This window comes from Pocillopora verrucosa, chromosome 10, assembly GCF_036669915.1.
Source record: "Pocillopora verrucosa isolate sample1 chromosome 10, ASM3666991v2, whole genome shotgun sequence".
Classification (NCBI taxonomy): domain Eukaryota; kingdom Metazoa; phylum Cnidaria; class Anthozoa; order Scleractinia; family Pocilloporidae; genus Pocillopora; species Pocillopora verrucosa.
The window spans coordinates 1,864,353-1,877,678 of NC_089321.1; the positions used below are offsets into that span (position 1 = coordinate 1,864,353).

The following is a 13,326-nucleotide window of genomic DNA, read 5'->3' on the forward strand; positions in this document are numbered from 1 at the left end:
GGAGATAGGTAGTAGCTGGAGGGGAGAATTAACAATCTAATCTCTAGGCTTAAAGAGTTAAGTAATGTAATAATTTGGTTCTGTATCTGGAACAACACAAAAGGTATGTGAGTTGTGTATAATTTGAGACTAGGTAGTTAAAAACGCCTGATTCTTAACTTTTACGTTTTCTGCTTTCTTTGGGTATTACAGAAAATGGGAGAGTCTTCAGAGGAACAATAAACTTAGCATCAAGAATATCCATGATTCATGGTAAAAGTTTTAAGCCCAGAATCAGTGAAGTGTCCACTGATTTTATGTCTGAAAGTGACTTTTACTCTGGTAAGTTTGATCAATATTTATGTGGGAATAATTAGTGACAATAAATAATGCCAGGAGTAGTTGCATAGGGTTGCTGCAAATTCAGTTCTATTTGTTTACATTTGCATGCCCTCCATGGTCTGGTGAAGACCCTCCTTATGTGTTAATGATGGTCTGGATTCAGAAGATATTTGTTTTCTTGGCATTGAAATCTAGATAAGTGCTATTTGCACAATGAGTGCTTTCAGTGGCTTGGCCAAGAATATGATGCTGAACAATTTGCATATAGTTAGACGTAATTGTTCTTCCAGCATTTTAGGACATTTTCAGCACTTAATCTTTTTAAACTTTTATTCATGCAGATGTACATTTCGTCAAGAGTTTCATCATTGGGAAATATGTGTACATCTTTTTTCGCGAGCGGACAATGGAATGTATGAGCTGTGGAAAATATAAAGTCTCCAGGGTAGCACGTATATGTAAGGTACAAGGAAGCTTTTTTTCATAATTGTAACATATCTGTACCAAGGATCTGGGAAGTAAAATCTGATAGATAGTTTAGAAAAAATGAATTGCTGTAGTATGGCAGCTAATAAATTGAAGCATGCTAGATAAATGACCAATAACAATGATTAGATATAATGATATGACCTGTACTGCCCTGTGTGGGCTTTCATTCAAAAACATGAAACAGAGCTGGAGAAAGTTGGGTGGCTCAGCATAAGGCCCTTCAAGATGCAAGATGATAAAATGCAAGGAAAAAGGTTTAAATAGAAAGAGCAGTGGTCATATGATAAAGTGCTTTATTGGTGAGTCAGGGCAGGTCTGACTCGCCAATAAACACTTTAAGCACATGTCACGATTAAGAATCAAGCATTTTCCCCTCTGTCCAAACTATACTCAGTCATTACTTGTGAACTTCCAAGATCTGATTGTTAATTTTCCCCTCAAGCTTTTACACAATTCCTGGCAAACCAGTCAGGCAAATTTGGTATAAGATCAAGATAACAACTTCTGCCTGATAAGTTTGGGTATTCTCGTTTGCCCTTTGCTGGATACTGTATGGATATAATTGGGAGAAGTTTCATGTTAATCACTTCTGGGAGTTAAAGGGTTAAGTATGTTTTATTGATGTTCTTCATCATGAGAAATTTCTCTCTCTCTATAGGGTGACTATGCTGGTCAGTCTACCCTCAGAAAGTACTTTATAACTTACCAGAAGGCCAAACTTGTTTGTTCTGATGGAGGAGAATATCCAGTTTATTTCAATGAAATTCGTAAGTGACTTTTAGTATTAAATATGGCATATTATTATATAATGCTGAGAAGGAAACTTGATGGTAAGGCAACCAGGGAATGATATTTATGTGCCATTTAGATTGACCTAACCCATTGTACCCTAATATTAGATAGCATATTCTCCAAACTGTACTCTATGCTGTAGATTGCCTAAGGTGCTGACAAGAAGAATGAGTTTAACAATCAAGAGCTTCTTTTAATTGGTGATCATTTCCTTTATTCTTATTCCTATTTGGGCATGATGTTGTCAAGAGAAATTAGATGCTAGTCGCTCTAAGAGGTTAACAGTTTAACTCCCATGAGTGACCAAGACAGAATTTCTCTTTACAATATCAATACAATGTCAAGCAGACAAGGGATGAGAATAAAGAAAAATAGAAATTAAGGGAATATAAGTTGACCCAATACCAAATTCTCCAAACCAACATCACCAGAACTGTATGGTAGACAGTAAGGAGAATTGCTAATGTGATTTTGGGAGTGAAAGGGTTAAAGGGTTAACACAGTACAAGATACGTATTGACTCATGAGGAAATAATTTAGGCCTTTGCTGTGGTGTAATACAGCAAAGAAAACTGACTTTGTTATGTTATTTCTTTGGCAGAGGATGTTTGGTGGGATTCAGAAACCAACCTGTTTCATGCAATTTTCACCTCTCATCCGTAAGTATTTCATAAGTTCCATTCTGCTCTTGGGTAGCTATTGTTGAAGGAAATACAAGAATTAAATTAAGAAAAAGGTGCAGATAAATAGAATTGGAAAAAATTGAAAGTGTTTTTTCTTTGGGTGTGGGACTCTTTAGTTTGGATCATTTCCTTTACTCGCATGACCTCAATGGGTGATTGAGGGGTAAAAATGAGAAACTGAATGCTAATCATTCTAACAGGTCAGAGGGTTAACTTTGTAGGTCAGTAAAGAATTGCTTTCCAAGTTGCAAATTGCAAATCTAGAGCTTGCATTTGGGAATTCGCAAATAATGACACTTCCCTCTCCCCAAGAAGAAAAAAAAAACGAAAAATAACAAAAACATTGAGGGAAATGAATTACCTAGTAAATTACTGCAAGCTAGTTTATTTAATCTCTGGTAATACCCATTGGAATTTTCTTTCACTTCTTTTTCCAGCAATGGCCCGCCATCATCAGCCATATGTGTGTACAATTTGACAGATGTCAATAATGTTTTTTACACGAGTCTTTTCGATAGTAGAGAGGCAGGAAGTGGAAAGTGGGTGACGGTGGAGAACAAATTCAAAGAGTATTTTGATGGGGTAAGGTATACCACAGGCAACCCACTGTTGTAAAAGGGGGAAAAAAGTATTGTAACCCGTACTCCCAAATAACTGAAGTCATGTTCCTATTCAAGGGCCATGGGTCTCTTGGGAGACTCCTCTGATAAATATAGTAGAGAAACAAGTGTTAAACCAAGTCTCCCCCCTCCCCCCTCCCCCCCTCTCGTGTTTGGTTACTCCCACTCTTCATAAGTAAAGATACTAACACAACTTACTAATTGATGATGGTGATGGGCAGATTCCTCACGTTCCAAGGATCAGTGAGAAGAAAGATTTACACATTTTTGACATGGTTGGGGTAGGGGAAGGTCTGATTGCTGTGGGGTGTTGTTTGATTGGCCAACTCCTTTCGATGCTTGCATTTCTCCTTAGCAGTGTTCACTATGGAGTCCTCCAACTGCTGAGTTGCGTATTTGACCTCCATTCGACCCTGTCTGGTGCAAGCAACTGCCAGTCTTTGTAGTCAACATCAGCCTGTAGTCCCTGTTCTGCACATAGCTCCAGCAGCATGCACTCGTTGGCGTTGCAGTAGCCAAATCCATGGCATCCCAGAACTCTTGGCCATACAGTGTAGTCTTGTCCCACTCTTATGTTAAAGTTGCCCGTGATGATGAGCTTGTCCCCGCTGTCTACTTTTCAGAGGAGGGACCTTAAGTTGATGTAGAAGGCCTCTTTGGTCGCAGGGTCTGCTATGAGTGTGGGAGCATACACACTGATGATGGTGGTGAATTGATTGCCTTGGAGGGTAAGGTGGAAGGGCTTGAGGTGATCTGAGTGTCCTAGGGGGAGGCTGGTCAGCTTGCTAGCCAGCGTGTTCTTCAACATGAAGCCTTCTCTGGAAAGGCGATGATCCTCCCTGCTTATGTCAGACCAGTATAAGGTGTATCCTGCTCCATGCTCCTTGATTGACCCTTGTTTTGCAAAGTGCACCCTGCAGAGAGCAGCAATGTGAATGTCCAGTCAGGCTAGTTCTTCTTCCACCAGTGCTGAGCATCCTTGTGGTTGGTCAGCTTTGTCAGAGTCTTGCATTGTGCGGATATTCCAGCGTGCTAACTTGAGACTTGTTGTCTCTGGTCTTTGTTTTTTTTTCCCTGTATGAGATACCCATTGGCCAGTTAGGTCACCTCTGGGAGGATGTGGTAGGAAACCATGCACAATCGGTCTTGAGGTGAAAGAGGCTATGCCAAGCCGGGGGACTAACACCACAGGGATGCCCCGCTAATGTCAGAACTTATGCCAGGCAACAACTACACACAGCACCACAAGCAAGCAGAGTGAGCTAAGCAGAGCAAAGCTGAGCAAGCAAGCATAGGCTACATGCAGCTGCCACCACAAGGGAGAGCCTTATGGGTATCTCCACTGCCTGGACCACCATCGCAATGCACCCCCTGGGACTTTCGTCCTTAAAACACCCACAACTTACTAATTAACTCACCCACCACACTCACAACTTAATAATTAACAATGCTGTAAATATTTATTTTCTTCAGTGCAAAGTAAACGAGAAGTACTTAATTTCTAACCCCCGTCCAGTCCCAGACGGTATGATGGGAACAAAGAACATGGTTTATAACGTGTATAAAGACCTCTCGCACGATCCTCTCATGCATGATCCAGTGCTACCCACCAGCCTCGACTCGGTTCAAAAGCAAGGAAACAAGGCCTGGTTTGTCAAAGATGGGATCAGGTTTGTTCACGAGTGTACCGTGACTCGATACTCGAGGATCTTTATTTCCTTTCCGTGTGAAACAATTTACTTTTTTTATTCCAATTTCACAACATTTTAATGTAGTGGTACTGTAAAGTACTTTTGATGTAGCATTATTAGAAGCGCTTTATAGGTACGAAATTACTATTATTATTATTATTATTGGTATTATTGGTATTATTATCATCATCATTATTTTATTAACGTCATTAGTATCATTGTCACACTTGTCTACTCTCACGTTTTCACGTATGTTGTCATCTAATAGAAGCCCCTGGGAAGTGAGGAAAATAAATGAAAAGGAAAGCATAAGCCCCTAAAATTTTCATTTTTCTTGTCTAGCAATAAATGTTAACTGTCAACATTATCTAGTGAAGGAATTTGTGCGAAGTACTATGAATGCTGGGTAATCCACTTGCTCCTGTACAAAACTCAGTTAAAGTCATTGGAGAAAAACAAAATTTTTTCCTGAAAAGTTTTTAAAGCTAAAAGATGAAAATTGGATACTAGTGCATCGTTGATTATCGTTACAATTACCTTTGTAAGGATTATCGTTGCGTAGAAAAATTGACTACCTTAGATAGTGACTGAACGTGTCCTTAACAGTCGCTGATTATTACTCATGGAGAATTTTTTTTTTGCGGTAGGATGACAGCCATTGTTCTGGACAAAGTTGGTGAACACACTGTTGTATACACATCAACAGGTAAATCCAACATACTTGGCACCTGGTATTGCGAGATAGAGTTGCACTACTTCTTAAATCCGAGGTTGTAAGATCCAATAAATCGCTTTCTGATTTGGGTGTGTTCAAACCAAAAAGAAAGTAATCATTTCAACCAATCACGTAACTATTAAGAATTCATGGTAAATACCCAGGTAACAAATAACTTGCATTTGATTGGCAAGGGCGATAGCGGGAGTTCTCTTGCCCAAGCACAATGCGTTTTCTCGGAGAACTCCAATCCTACTAAACTGCCTCTAGCCTCATCGGCACAAGTAGCAGAGTGCTAGCTCAAAGATAATGAAATTTATTTTTGTAGACCGAGGATCTGTGCTTAAAATTTCACAAGTTGCTGGCTCTCGTCAACCCTGCCTTCTCACCGAAATCGACCTTTTTCCGGTAAGTATTGTTGCCATGATAATTTCTTAAGGTCGATCGGTCTTCTTTGAAGAGAACTGTTGTCGGTGGTAGTGGCTGGTGTTTCGATCAACAACATGAGCGGAAGTCATCATCAGCGTCGAGGTGACTTCTGCCTTCACTGAGATTGTCAAGTCGTCAGTAGCTGTTACTGAGGGACTGGAATCAATTTCTAGAAAATACTGAAGTGACTTCAATGTGACTACCTGCAAGTCGAAAATCAAGGTTTGATGAATCTGAAATGGACAAATTCTTTATTTGTTTTAGATCAACAGACAAGAAGTCATAAAAGCTATGACGATTGATCCAAAACAGGTAAGATAATGTCTCATAATTACTAGTAAATGTGAATTTCAACTGAGTAGTCAAAGTGCCGTCCTAGAGGTTTGTGATTGGTTCTTCATCGTTGTATTTAAGTCTATGATTAGTTGTTCAACGTCGTATTTTTTGTTTTATCTACAGCATATCCTGTACTTCGGCTCAGACACAGCTCTTACAAAGTTGAGGCTAGAGCAGTGTGGTAGTCACACACACCGCAGGTGAGTGGTACGGGTAAAACTAAAACAAGAAAAAGGAATAGGTTCTGGCAGTTTCAGAGAATTTGAAACAGGGTAAAAGAAAACTCAGTGCAACTGCTGGGTACTCGCTAAGGCCTCAATCTTCGTGCTGTTCTTCCTTAAAAACTTGAAGGCAAGAAAACTCTTGGTTAACCTTCGACCTTTTGACGGAAGTCTGTCTGTTTTTAACTGGACAAGTGAACTATCGGAAACTTATCGAAAGTTTATCGAAATAGGGAGGAGGGAAATGAGGGGAATGGGGAGAGGCGAAGAAGGCTTAACCCTGAGTCAAGAAAGGTGCTCAGGAAACCTTTCTTTGCGACATGTTTTTGTGGCGGTTTTTTCAGATATGACCGTGTACATCGTTCACTACCATTCCATAAATTTTTAACTAGGAGCTCCCACTTAGATTTTTTCTCTCTTTCCTGATGAGTTTCCTCCATTAGCTATGGCTTAACTATTCGTGTAGACTAGTTACTTTATTTCTTACACCATCATCGTATTTCAGGTCCTGTATATCTGCTTCTGATCCTTATTGTGCATGGAACAAGGAAACAAGGCGTTGTGTTTCAGTTTTATCCTCCAGGTCAGTAACATCAATTATAAAAAAAAAATATGTAAACAAATTTTCAAGTGGACTCTGTAATAATCCCAAACTCTTCTCAAATCTTCCCTCGGGCGGAGAACCGCGCGTTCTGCAGAGCGAAATAATGAGGACAAGTTCGCAGACTAGCGAAGTGCACTCTGGCAGTAAATGGATCCGATGTGATATTCTAAAATCCTTTGCTTTTTTTTAAATACTCTTTTCAGAGATTCAAACAAATTGAGGAAAGGCTCGAGTACTTGTCCAAAGACAACAGGTCAGTGTCAATTACGTGCTCTGTTGAATGTGATCAAGTTGTTACTTCCCCCAACAGTATCAAGACGTTACCTTGCAACCAGTCGACGAGAATAGAGGAAATGGTCAGTTAGAGGGTCTTGAATGATAAAGAACCAAATTCTCGTACCAAAGTTATGTAGACAGGTGTTGCAGTTAGAAGGGAGAATTCTGAATAAGATCTACATTTTTTGATTAAAATGTTTCCGAAGAAATTCCGATCTTATGGAGTATAAGTCTCCAATCCAACCACTTTCGGATTTTTACCCAATGGATGTTACGCAGATGCCAGTGAAAGTAAATTTCAAGGTTAAATTATCAAAGAACAACAACAACAAAACAGATACAAAATCTTTCTTTCTTATACTACCAATCGAAGGACTGGGTTTTGCTCTCATCAAAAAATGTAATTTGTTGTGTGTTTTATATCTTTAAAGAACAAATCGCATGGTCCCCTTGGAAAACTTGTGAAGGCAGGGATGGAAATCTTTGTCGATGTCGATTTCGTCCCTGCCAGGACAGGCAAAACTCCTCCTGTCAGGGTGGATATGAGTTACGATTTGAAAACTGCACAGGTTTGCTAAGGATTTTCCTTCTCCTTCTACGCGTATTTTTTATTTTCCTTTTCTTTTTGTCCTAAAATTACCGCTGAAACACTGATGACTCACTAATAACTACACAATTATAGATAGTAGCGGGGAGGTGCTGGAAATGAGTGATAAACAGGCAAATTCATTCAGTTCCGATGGAGGCTAACTATTCAACAGTCGCGTTGATCTCTACTTGGAAACTGGAACTATTTCACTCGCAATTTATGTTCAAAAAGATGTTGATGATTTGTTTACCTCCCATGGCCGATTTTAGTAGATTTTTTTGGTTGTTGTTTCAGTGAACGTTATTGTCGGATCTGAGAGAGAGGAATGGGAGAAGTATGGTGTGCAACACGGCAACTGGAGTGCATGGGATACTTGGACGGATTGTGAAACAAAGCCATGGGTTGGGGTAAGAAAGCGGACAAGAAACTGTACTAATCCGGTCCCCAGGAGAGGAGGGAGACCGTGTGTAGGAGAGGCTGTGCAATATGAGTCCTGTAACTTGGGAAAACACGGTAAGAAGTACTGGTAAATGGTCTTCTGTTACTTTAAAGTTACAGCACTTACTGGTTAATAAAAAATATGAGTCGTTTAGTGCGTATAGTTAAGGGTTATGTTAAAAAGTAATGTCTAATTTCATTGGTCTTCATGGTTTCTCGTAATGACTCAGCTAAAAAGCTGAATTTTTTTACAAATTTTTGTGTGAGAGGAAACTTTTGTGTTCGGAGAAATTTTATATCGTTTACCTCCCCAAGCGTAAAGAAAAATTGATGTTTACCTTAAGCTTGCTTTTTTTTTAGTTAACTTTGAGGGCCAAATTTTTGGAAGCATCAATAGAAACAGCAAAACAACAACAACAACAAAAATAAACAACATCAACAAAAGTGTTCAGACAAGTCGTTGTACCTGTAAAACGCCTATTTGACAAAAAGTCGCCCGAAACTCCTTTTGTGCGTGTGTGTGTGTGTGTGTTTTTTTTTTTTTACAATTTTTCCTCTGTCTTTTGTTTTTTCGTCGATCAGAGGTGGAAAAACGGCTGTTAACAAACCCAACAAGATCTTTAAACCTATCGGAAAACAAGGGTGTTCATTTTGAAGTGATCTTTAAAACCACTGGATATAACATATCTAACATCAGTGTTGAAATACTCAACAAGACATTTGATTGCGAGAAACAAAGAGATCTCTGTGGAGGTAAGAAGTGTTGTGGAAAGTGAACACAAACTTCATCACGTCATTACTTCATTGCATCATCATGTCATCACGTCATCACGTCATCACGTCATCTTCTCCACCAATCAAATGCAAGTCAAAAATCATTCACGAGTTTGTCACCTGCACTCTTCTGTGCCAAGCACTGCTTCAAACTCATCGGCTTAACGTGTTAAGGCGTGTCTTAATCGTTCGCGCGTCTTTCTGAAGATCGCTCCATTTTCAGTTAACGCAATGTTCTGCTGTAACCACTGTGAAAATGGTAATTACATCTTCACGAGATAGCAGGCAGAAAATAGTGAGATCTTCTTCTGTTTGGTTGCTGGTCTGTTTTACTAGTAAGGAAAAAACGCCCTTGCGCACAATAAGGCTTTGTGCAATGCAAGTGGAGAGTAAAGTTAACTGCTAGTGACTGTTTAACCGCAAGCTATATGCATGGTGCAGCTAATATTTGAAGAGCTATCGGGTAAAGTTGTGATATTTTTCCTGTGTTAGAGGGAGAATGGAAAGCCTGGTGCGATTGGGGTCAGTGTTCTGGGGAAGGATTTCAAATAAGAAGAAGAGATTGTAAAGTGGAGCCTTGTGTTGGGGAAAGGTTACAAGAAAGAAGCTGTGAACCAACTTCACCCAGCAACTGTAAAGGTCAGCTGTAAAGATTGACTTTGTCGTATTCTCGGTGTGATCTGCAGTATAGCCTCGTGACTTGAACCGTGGGACTTACTCCCGCAATGCGCTGCATTAAGCGACAAGGAGAGTTGAACTCCTTGTATGGAATGCTTGTTCCCCATCCCAGGCAATTCGCCTGCACCCAGTCGTATTCTTGGGCGGAGAGAGAGGCACTGTGAGTGTTGAATGTGTTGCTCGACAACCTGACACAGTGAATCGGCCAGGCATCGAACCTGGACCTCTCGAAGCGAAATCCAGTGCGCTTCGCATTAGGCTGCTGCGTGTGGGGTCTGGAGCAGCGTTTTTTAAAACGCTATAACTGAAATGATGGTTCTTTGGTACCTCGCAAAAGGCATCTTTTTTTCATTAGGCGCGGCTTTTGAGGCATCTACCTACCTGCGTAACGCATATTGAATGTTTCGCGCAATGTTAAATGGACGATAGTGGTGTTAGATGGTTCCTTAAAAGGCTTTGTTTTTTCGCGGTTAGGTGAACTCGACACTAATAGCTGGGACGTGTGGTCTGTGTGCGAGTGTAATCATGATCTAAAACTGCCTGACGGGAGTGGTGTCAGGTCTCGGCAACTTAAGTGCCGAAGGGACTGTCCCAACTCAGTGGAATGTCCTAATAACGTCCAGTACGGAACTTGCAATTGTAGTACTGGTAAGTTGAATATCTGAGATGGTCTCCGCAAAGTTTGCATCAAAAGCGTGAGACAAAAGGAATAAACTTTTCAGAGAATTTTTATTAAGTAAAAGTTTTTCGAAGCAGGACACACGGCTTGTTCCAGACATTTTACCTATCTTCCAACAGCCATTTTGTTGTTGTTGTTGTTGTTTTTGCTCTGGGCTAACTCGATTTGAGTAAATTTTCGTCACTATTCGAGTCTTCGTCTATGTGAGTGAGTGAGTGAGTGAGATCAACAGCAATTGTGATAGTTTTGCACATCTGGATGTGATTTTTAATGCGAATTGTTACAGGTGTGAGACAGATTTCATTAATAGATATGTATTTTTGGATTGCAGCAGTTTCCGGAAGGCGAACTGACTCGGAAGAGACTGAAAGATCAAAGTTTGTAAGTGGTCTCGCAATCGGGCTGCCAGTCGGCCTTGTGGTGATCATCTTGGTAGTTCTGGGTATTTATTGCGTTAAACGAAAACAGAAGGAAGAACCATCATCATACAGTGTTCCAAAAACTCCTGAACGTAGTCCTAAAAGTGATTGTCACTACTCGCCAATGAATGGTGTATCCACGAGAGGTCGTCCATCCTCAGAAAGTCAGAGTAAAGAAAACAACAGAAACACTAGGAAAAATACGTGTTTAGAGTTTAAAGGGTTTATTCTGTGCAGAACAGAGCGTGCTCCGAGCGAAAGTGTATAGCTTAGGGAATTAGACGGAGATTTTGTTTACAGAAAGGACCCGCCCTAGTGCACCTCGGTCAAGGCAACCTACGACTGTCAACTGTCACGCAATTTATGTTCTGAATTCGATGGGCCGTCACTCCCACACAGACCTGTTTGTTGTTGCGCGAGAGGAGGGGGAAGGGGCATCAGCCCACCCCACCCTTCCCTGGTTGGAGGACTATCAAATATCACGGCTCAACGAATTAGATCAAAGAGTAGAGGTACTATTCTCAGTTCAAAGCAGATGTCGTCGAGCTTCGATGCTTGGTTCAAGGGAATGGAAAACGAGGCGTTTCCCCGCAGCTTTGGAAAAAATTCTTTCGTTGTGCAGTATGATTGCAAGTGGGTAAGTTACTCGCCTGCACGTTCCAGATTTTGTGGGCAGGGTCGAAGAGGAACAAAGGAACGCGTTTTGAGCAAGCAAGGCTGCATACTGGTGAAGCGTCTTCAAAATATAGTTAGACGGTTGTAAATACTTTTAATATCTTTTGGATTCCCTTCCCATTTATAGACTGGCTAGAGCGCATGATTCGTTTCAAAACTTAACAACATTTATCAGCAATTTGGTTTGATGACGTCCCGATATTGCACAATTATTAAAACTGTTTTCCTACGGAAGACTTCATTCCGCTCTAAACGGGCGTCAGTTTTAAGCTTTTTTTTGCAAAAAATTAAATTTAGATGGTGTACGAGATAGTTCACCTTTGGGGAAAAACCGTATATCCTATATCGTTCGTGACACATCGTCCAATACGCAGCGTTTCATAAATACGTTAGTAAAGGATTATTCATCTATTTATTGTGTAGATAAACGTTTAACATTTTTTTGGAATTGGAGGAAGTCCAAATTTCTCGCTTAAATTCGTCATGTGTAGCTAATTCTATATATGACCATAAATTGTTTTTATATTACATAGCATGTTGTCTAATAAAAGAAATAAAACGCTGGAGAATGAATAGCTATTTTGCATCTTCTAGTCACGTAACCTGTTCCACCCGGAAACAAAGGTGTAACTGACAAGAAGCTAATTTTTATTTTCGTTAAGCTGGGAATCGGATAAGGAGAATTAAGAAAAGTCCTGTTTTGCTGCCTGCGAGCTAAGTGAATCCGTGAGTTAATGAGGAGAGAATTCTCATTATTTTTCGCATACGATGCGAAAGTGAATCCTATGGATTTGCTTATTTCATTCTAGAGATTATATCTTCAGTAAAGTTTCCGCAAAGATGAGTAATCATGATTGAACAGTATGGAATCACAAAAAATTAATTAGTTAGATTGGAGGAGGTCGTGTGACTTCAAGGTGCAAAATTGTAATCTTTTGATTTTTTGTGTGTCTATATCTCTACAAAACAATCCTCGTTTGTGTTAATTATATTGAGGGGAGTTTATTTTTTTAGAAAAGAATATGAGAAGGGAGCACTGTCGCATTTATGATATTCAGATAGAGGAGGTCTCTGGCGAAAACCAAGATTGTTTTAATCATCTTTGTTTAAAAACCACGATTATCAGCTGTGGTCGTTAAACGCACTTTACAGGCTTCCCGATTGGGTTTGTAGTAATTATTAAGAACGTAGAAATACCTGGTTCTACGCCGTCTAACTTTCTCAACGAGGGTAGATCTGGAAATAAAAAGCAAGAAATGTTCTTCTCTACGATAATCGCATTTATTAGAGATTTTTTTTCATGTAAAGGAACCTCATAACATTGCTCACCGAAGGGAGATAAAGTTTGAATACGTATATATTTAGGCTGTTTGATTATAGAATTTGCCGTGTATTCAGTTTAAGGCACTCCCCAATCGGAACTGGAATTTTTTTTACGTCTCCCAAAAATCTCATTTGATTACTGTTATCAACTGTTGTGTATTATTGAACAAAAATTAAAGTTTACCGTAACTTGTCTCGTGTAAGCGTTGCTTATACATTTTATAAGTAGTAGGATAGTCGAGGAAACAACGCGCCCGCGACAATTTTCTTGCCCCCCGCGTTAATTTACCAGCGACCCGCCACAAGATACCCACGACTATTTATCCGCGACCAACGACCCGCGATGATTTACCCGCACCCCGCTACAATTTACCCCGACCCGCGTGAAGTAGGTCCTCAGAGAGAAACCGTCGCCAGATCACGCAAATTTAGTGTTTGTCAATGTTTTCCGCGACCCACGACAATGTGCCCGCACAATTACTCGCGATCCACGACAATAAAATCCTCCCTCGGGGATACCATTCTCAGACCACGCATTATTAAGAAGAGTTGGCAGAGTGCACTCGAGGGGAGG

At 40.2% G+C, this 13,326-nt stretch overlaps 1 protein-coding gene across 12 annotated transcripts in view; it reads left to right on the forward strand.

The window, feature by feature from the left end:
* Window positions 1–12,945, forward strand: part of LOC131791133 (semaphorin-5A) — a 31,937-nt gene extending 18,992 nt beyond the window's left edge. For 9 of the 12 annotated variants that reach the window (XM_066173343.1, XM_066173342.1, XM_059108446.2 and 6 more), the window contains 18 exons: window positions 193–321; window positions 663–784; window positions 1,469–1,577; window positions 2,204–2,261; window positions 2,723–2,867; window positions 4,379–4,575; window positions 5,244–5,302; window positions 5,640–5,719; window positions 6,005–6,052; window positions 6,200–6,276; window positions 6,803–6,880; window positions 7,105–7,154; window positions 7,609–7,746; window positions 8,061–8,279; window positions 8,787–8,957; window positions 9,471–9,617; window positions 10,131–10,304; window positions 10,667–12,945. In XM_066173343.1, coding sequence (XP_066029440.1) covers window positions 193–321; window positions 663–784; window positions 1,469–1,577; window positions 2,204–2,261; window positions 2,723–2,867; window positions 4,379–4,575; window positions 5,244–5,302; window positions 5,640–5,719; window positions 6,005–6,052; window positions 6,200–6,276; window positions 6,803–6,880; window positions 7,105–7,154; window positions 7,609–7,746; window positions 8,061–8,279; window positions 8,787–8,957; window positions 9,471–9,617; window positions 10,131–10,304; window positions 10,667–11,022 — 2,357 coding nt within the window. In that variant the 3' untranslated portion in view covers window positions 11,023–12,945. The remainder of the gene's footprint in view (window positions 1–192; window positions 322–662; window positions 785–1,468; window positions 1,578–2,203; window positions 2,262–2,722; window positions 2,868–4,378; window positions 4,576–5,243; window positions 5,303–5,639; window positions 5,720–6,004; window positions 6,053–6,199; window positions 6,277–6,802; window positions 6,881–7,104; window positions 7,155–7,608; window positions 7,747–8,060; window positions 8,280–8,786; window positions 8,958–9,470; window positions 9,618–10,130; window positions 10,305–10,666) is intronic. The other 3 variants (XM_059108449.2, XM_059108450.2, XM_059108451.2) reach the window with 3 other exon arrangements.
* The last annotated feature ends 381 nt before the right edge of the window (window positions 12,946–13,326 follow it).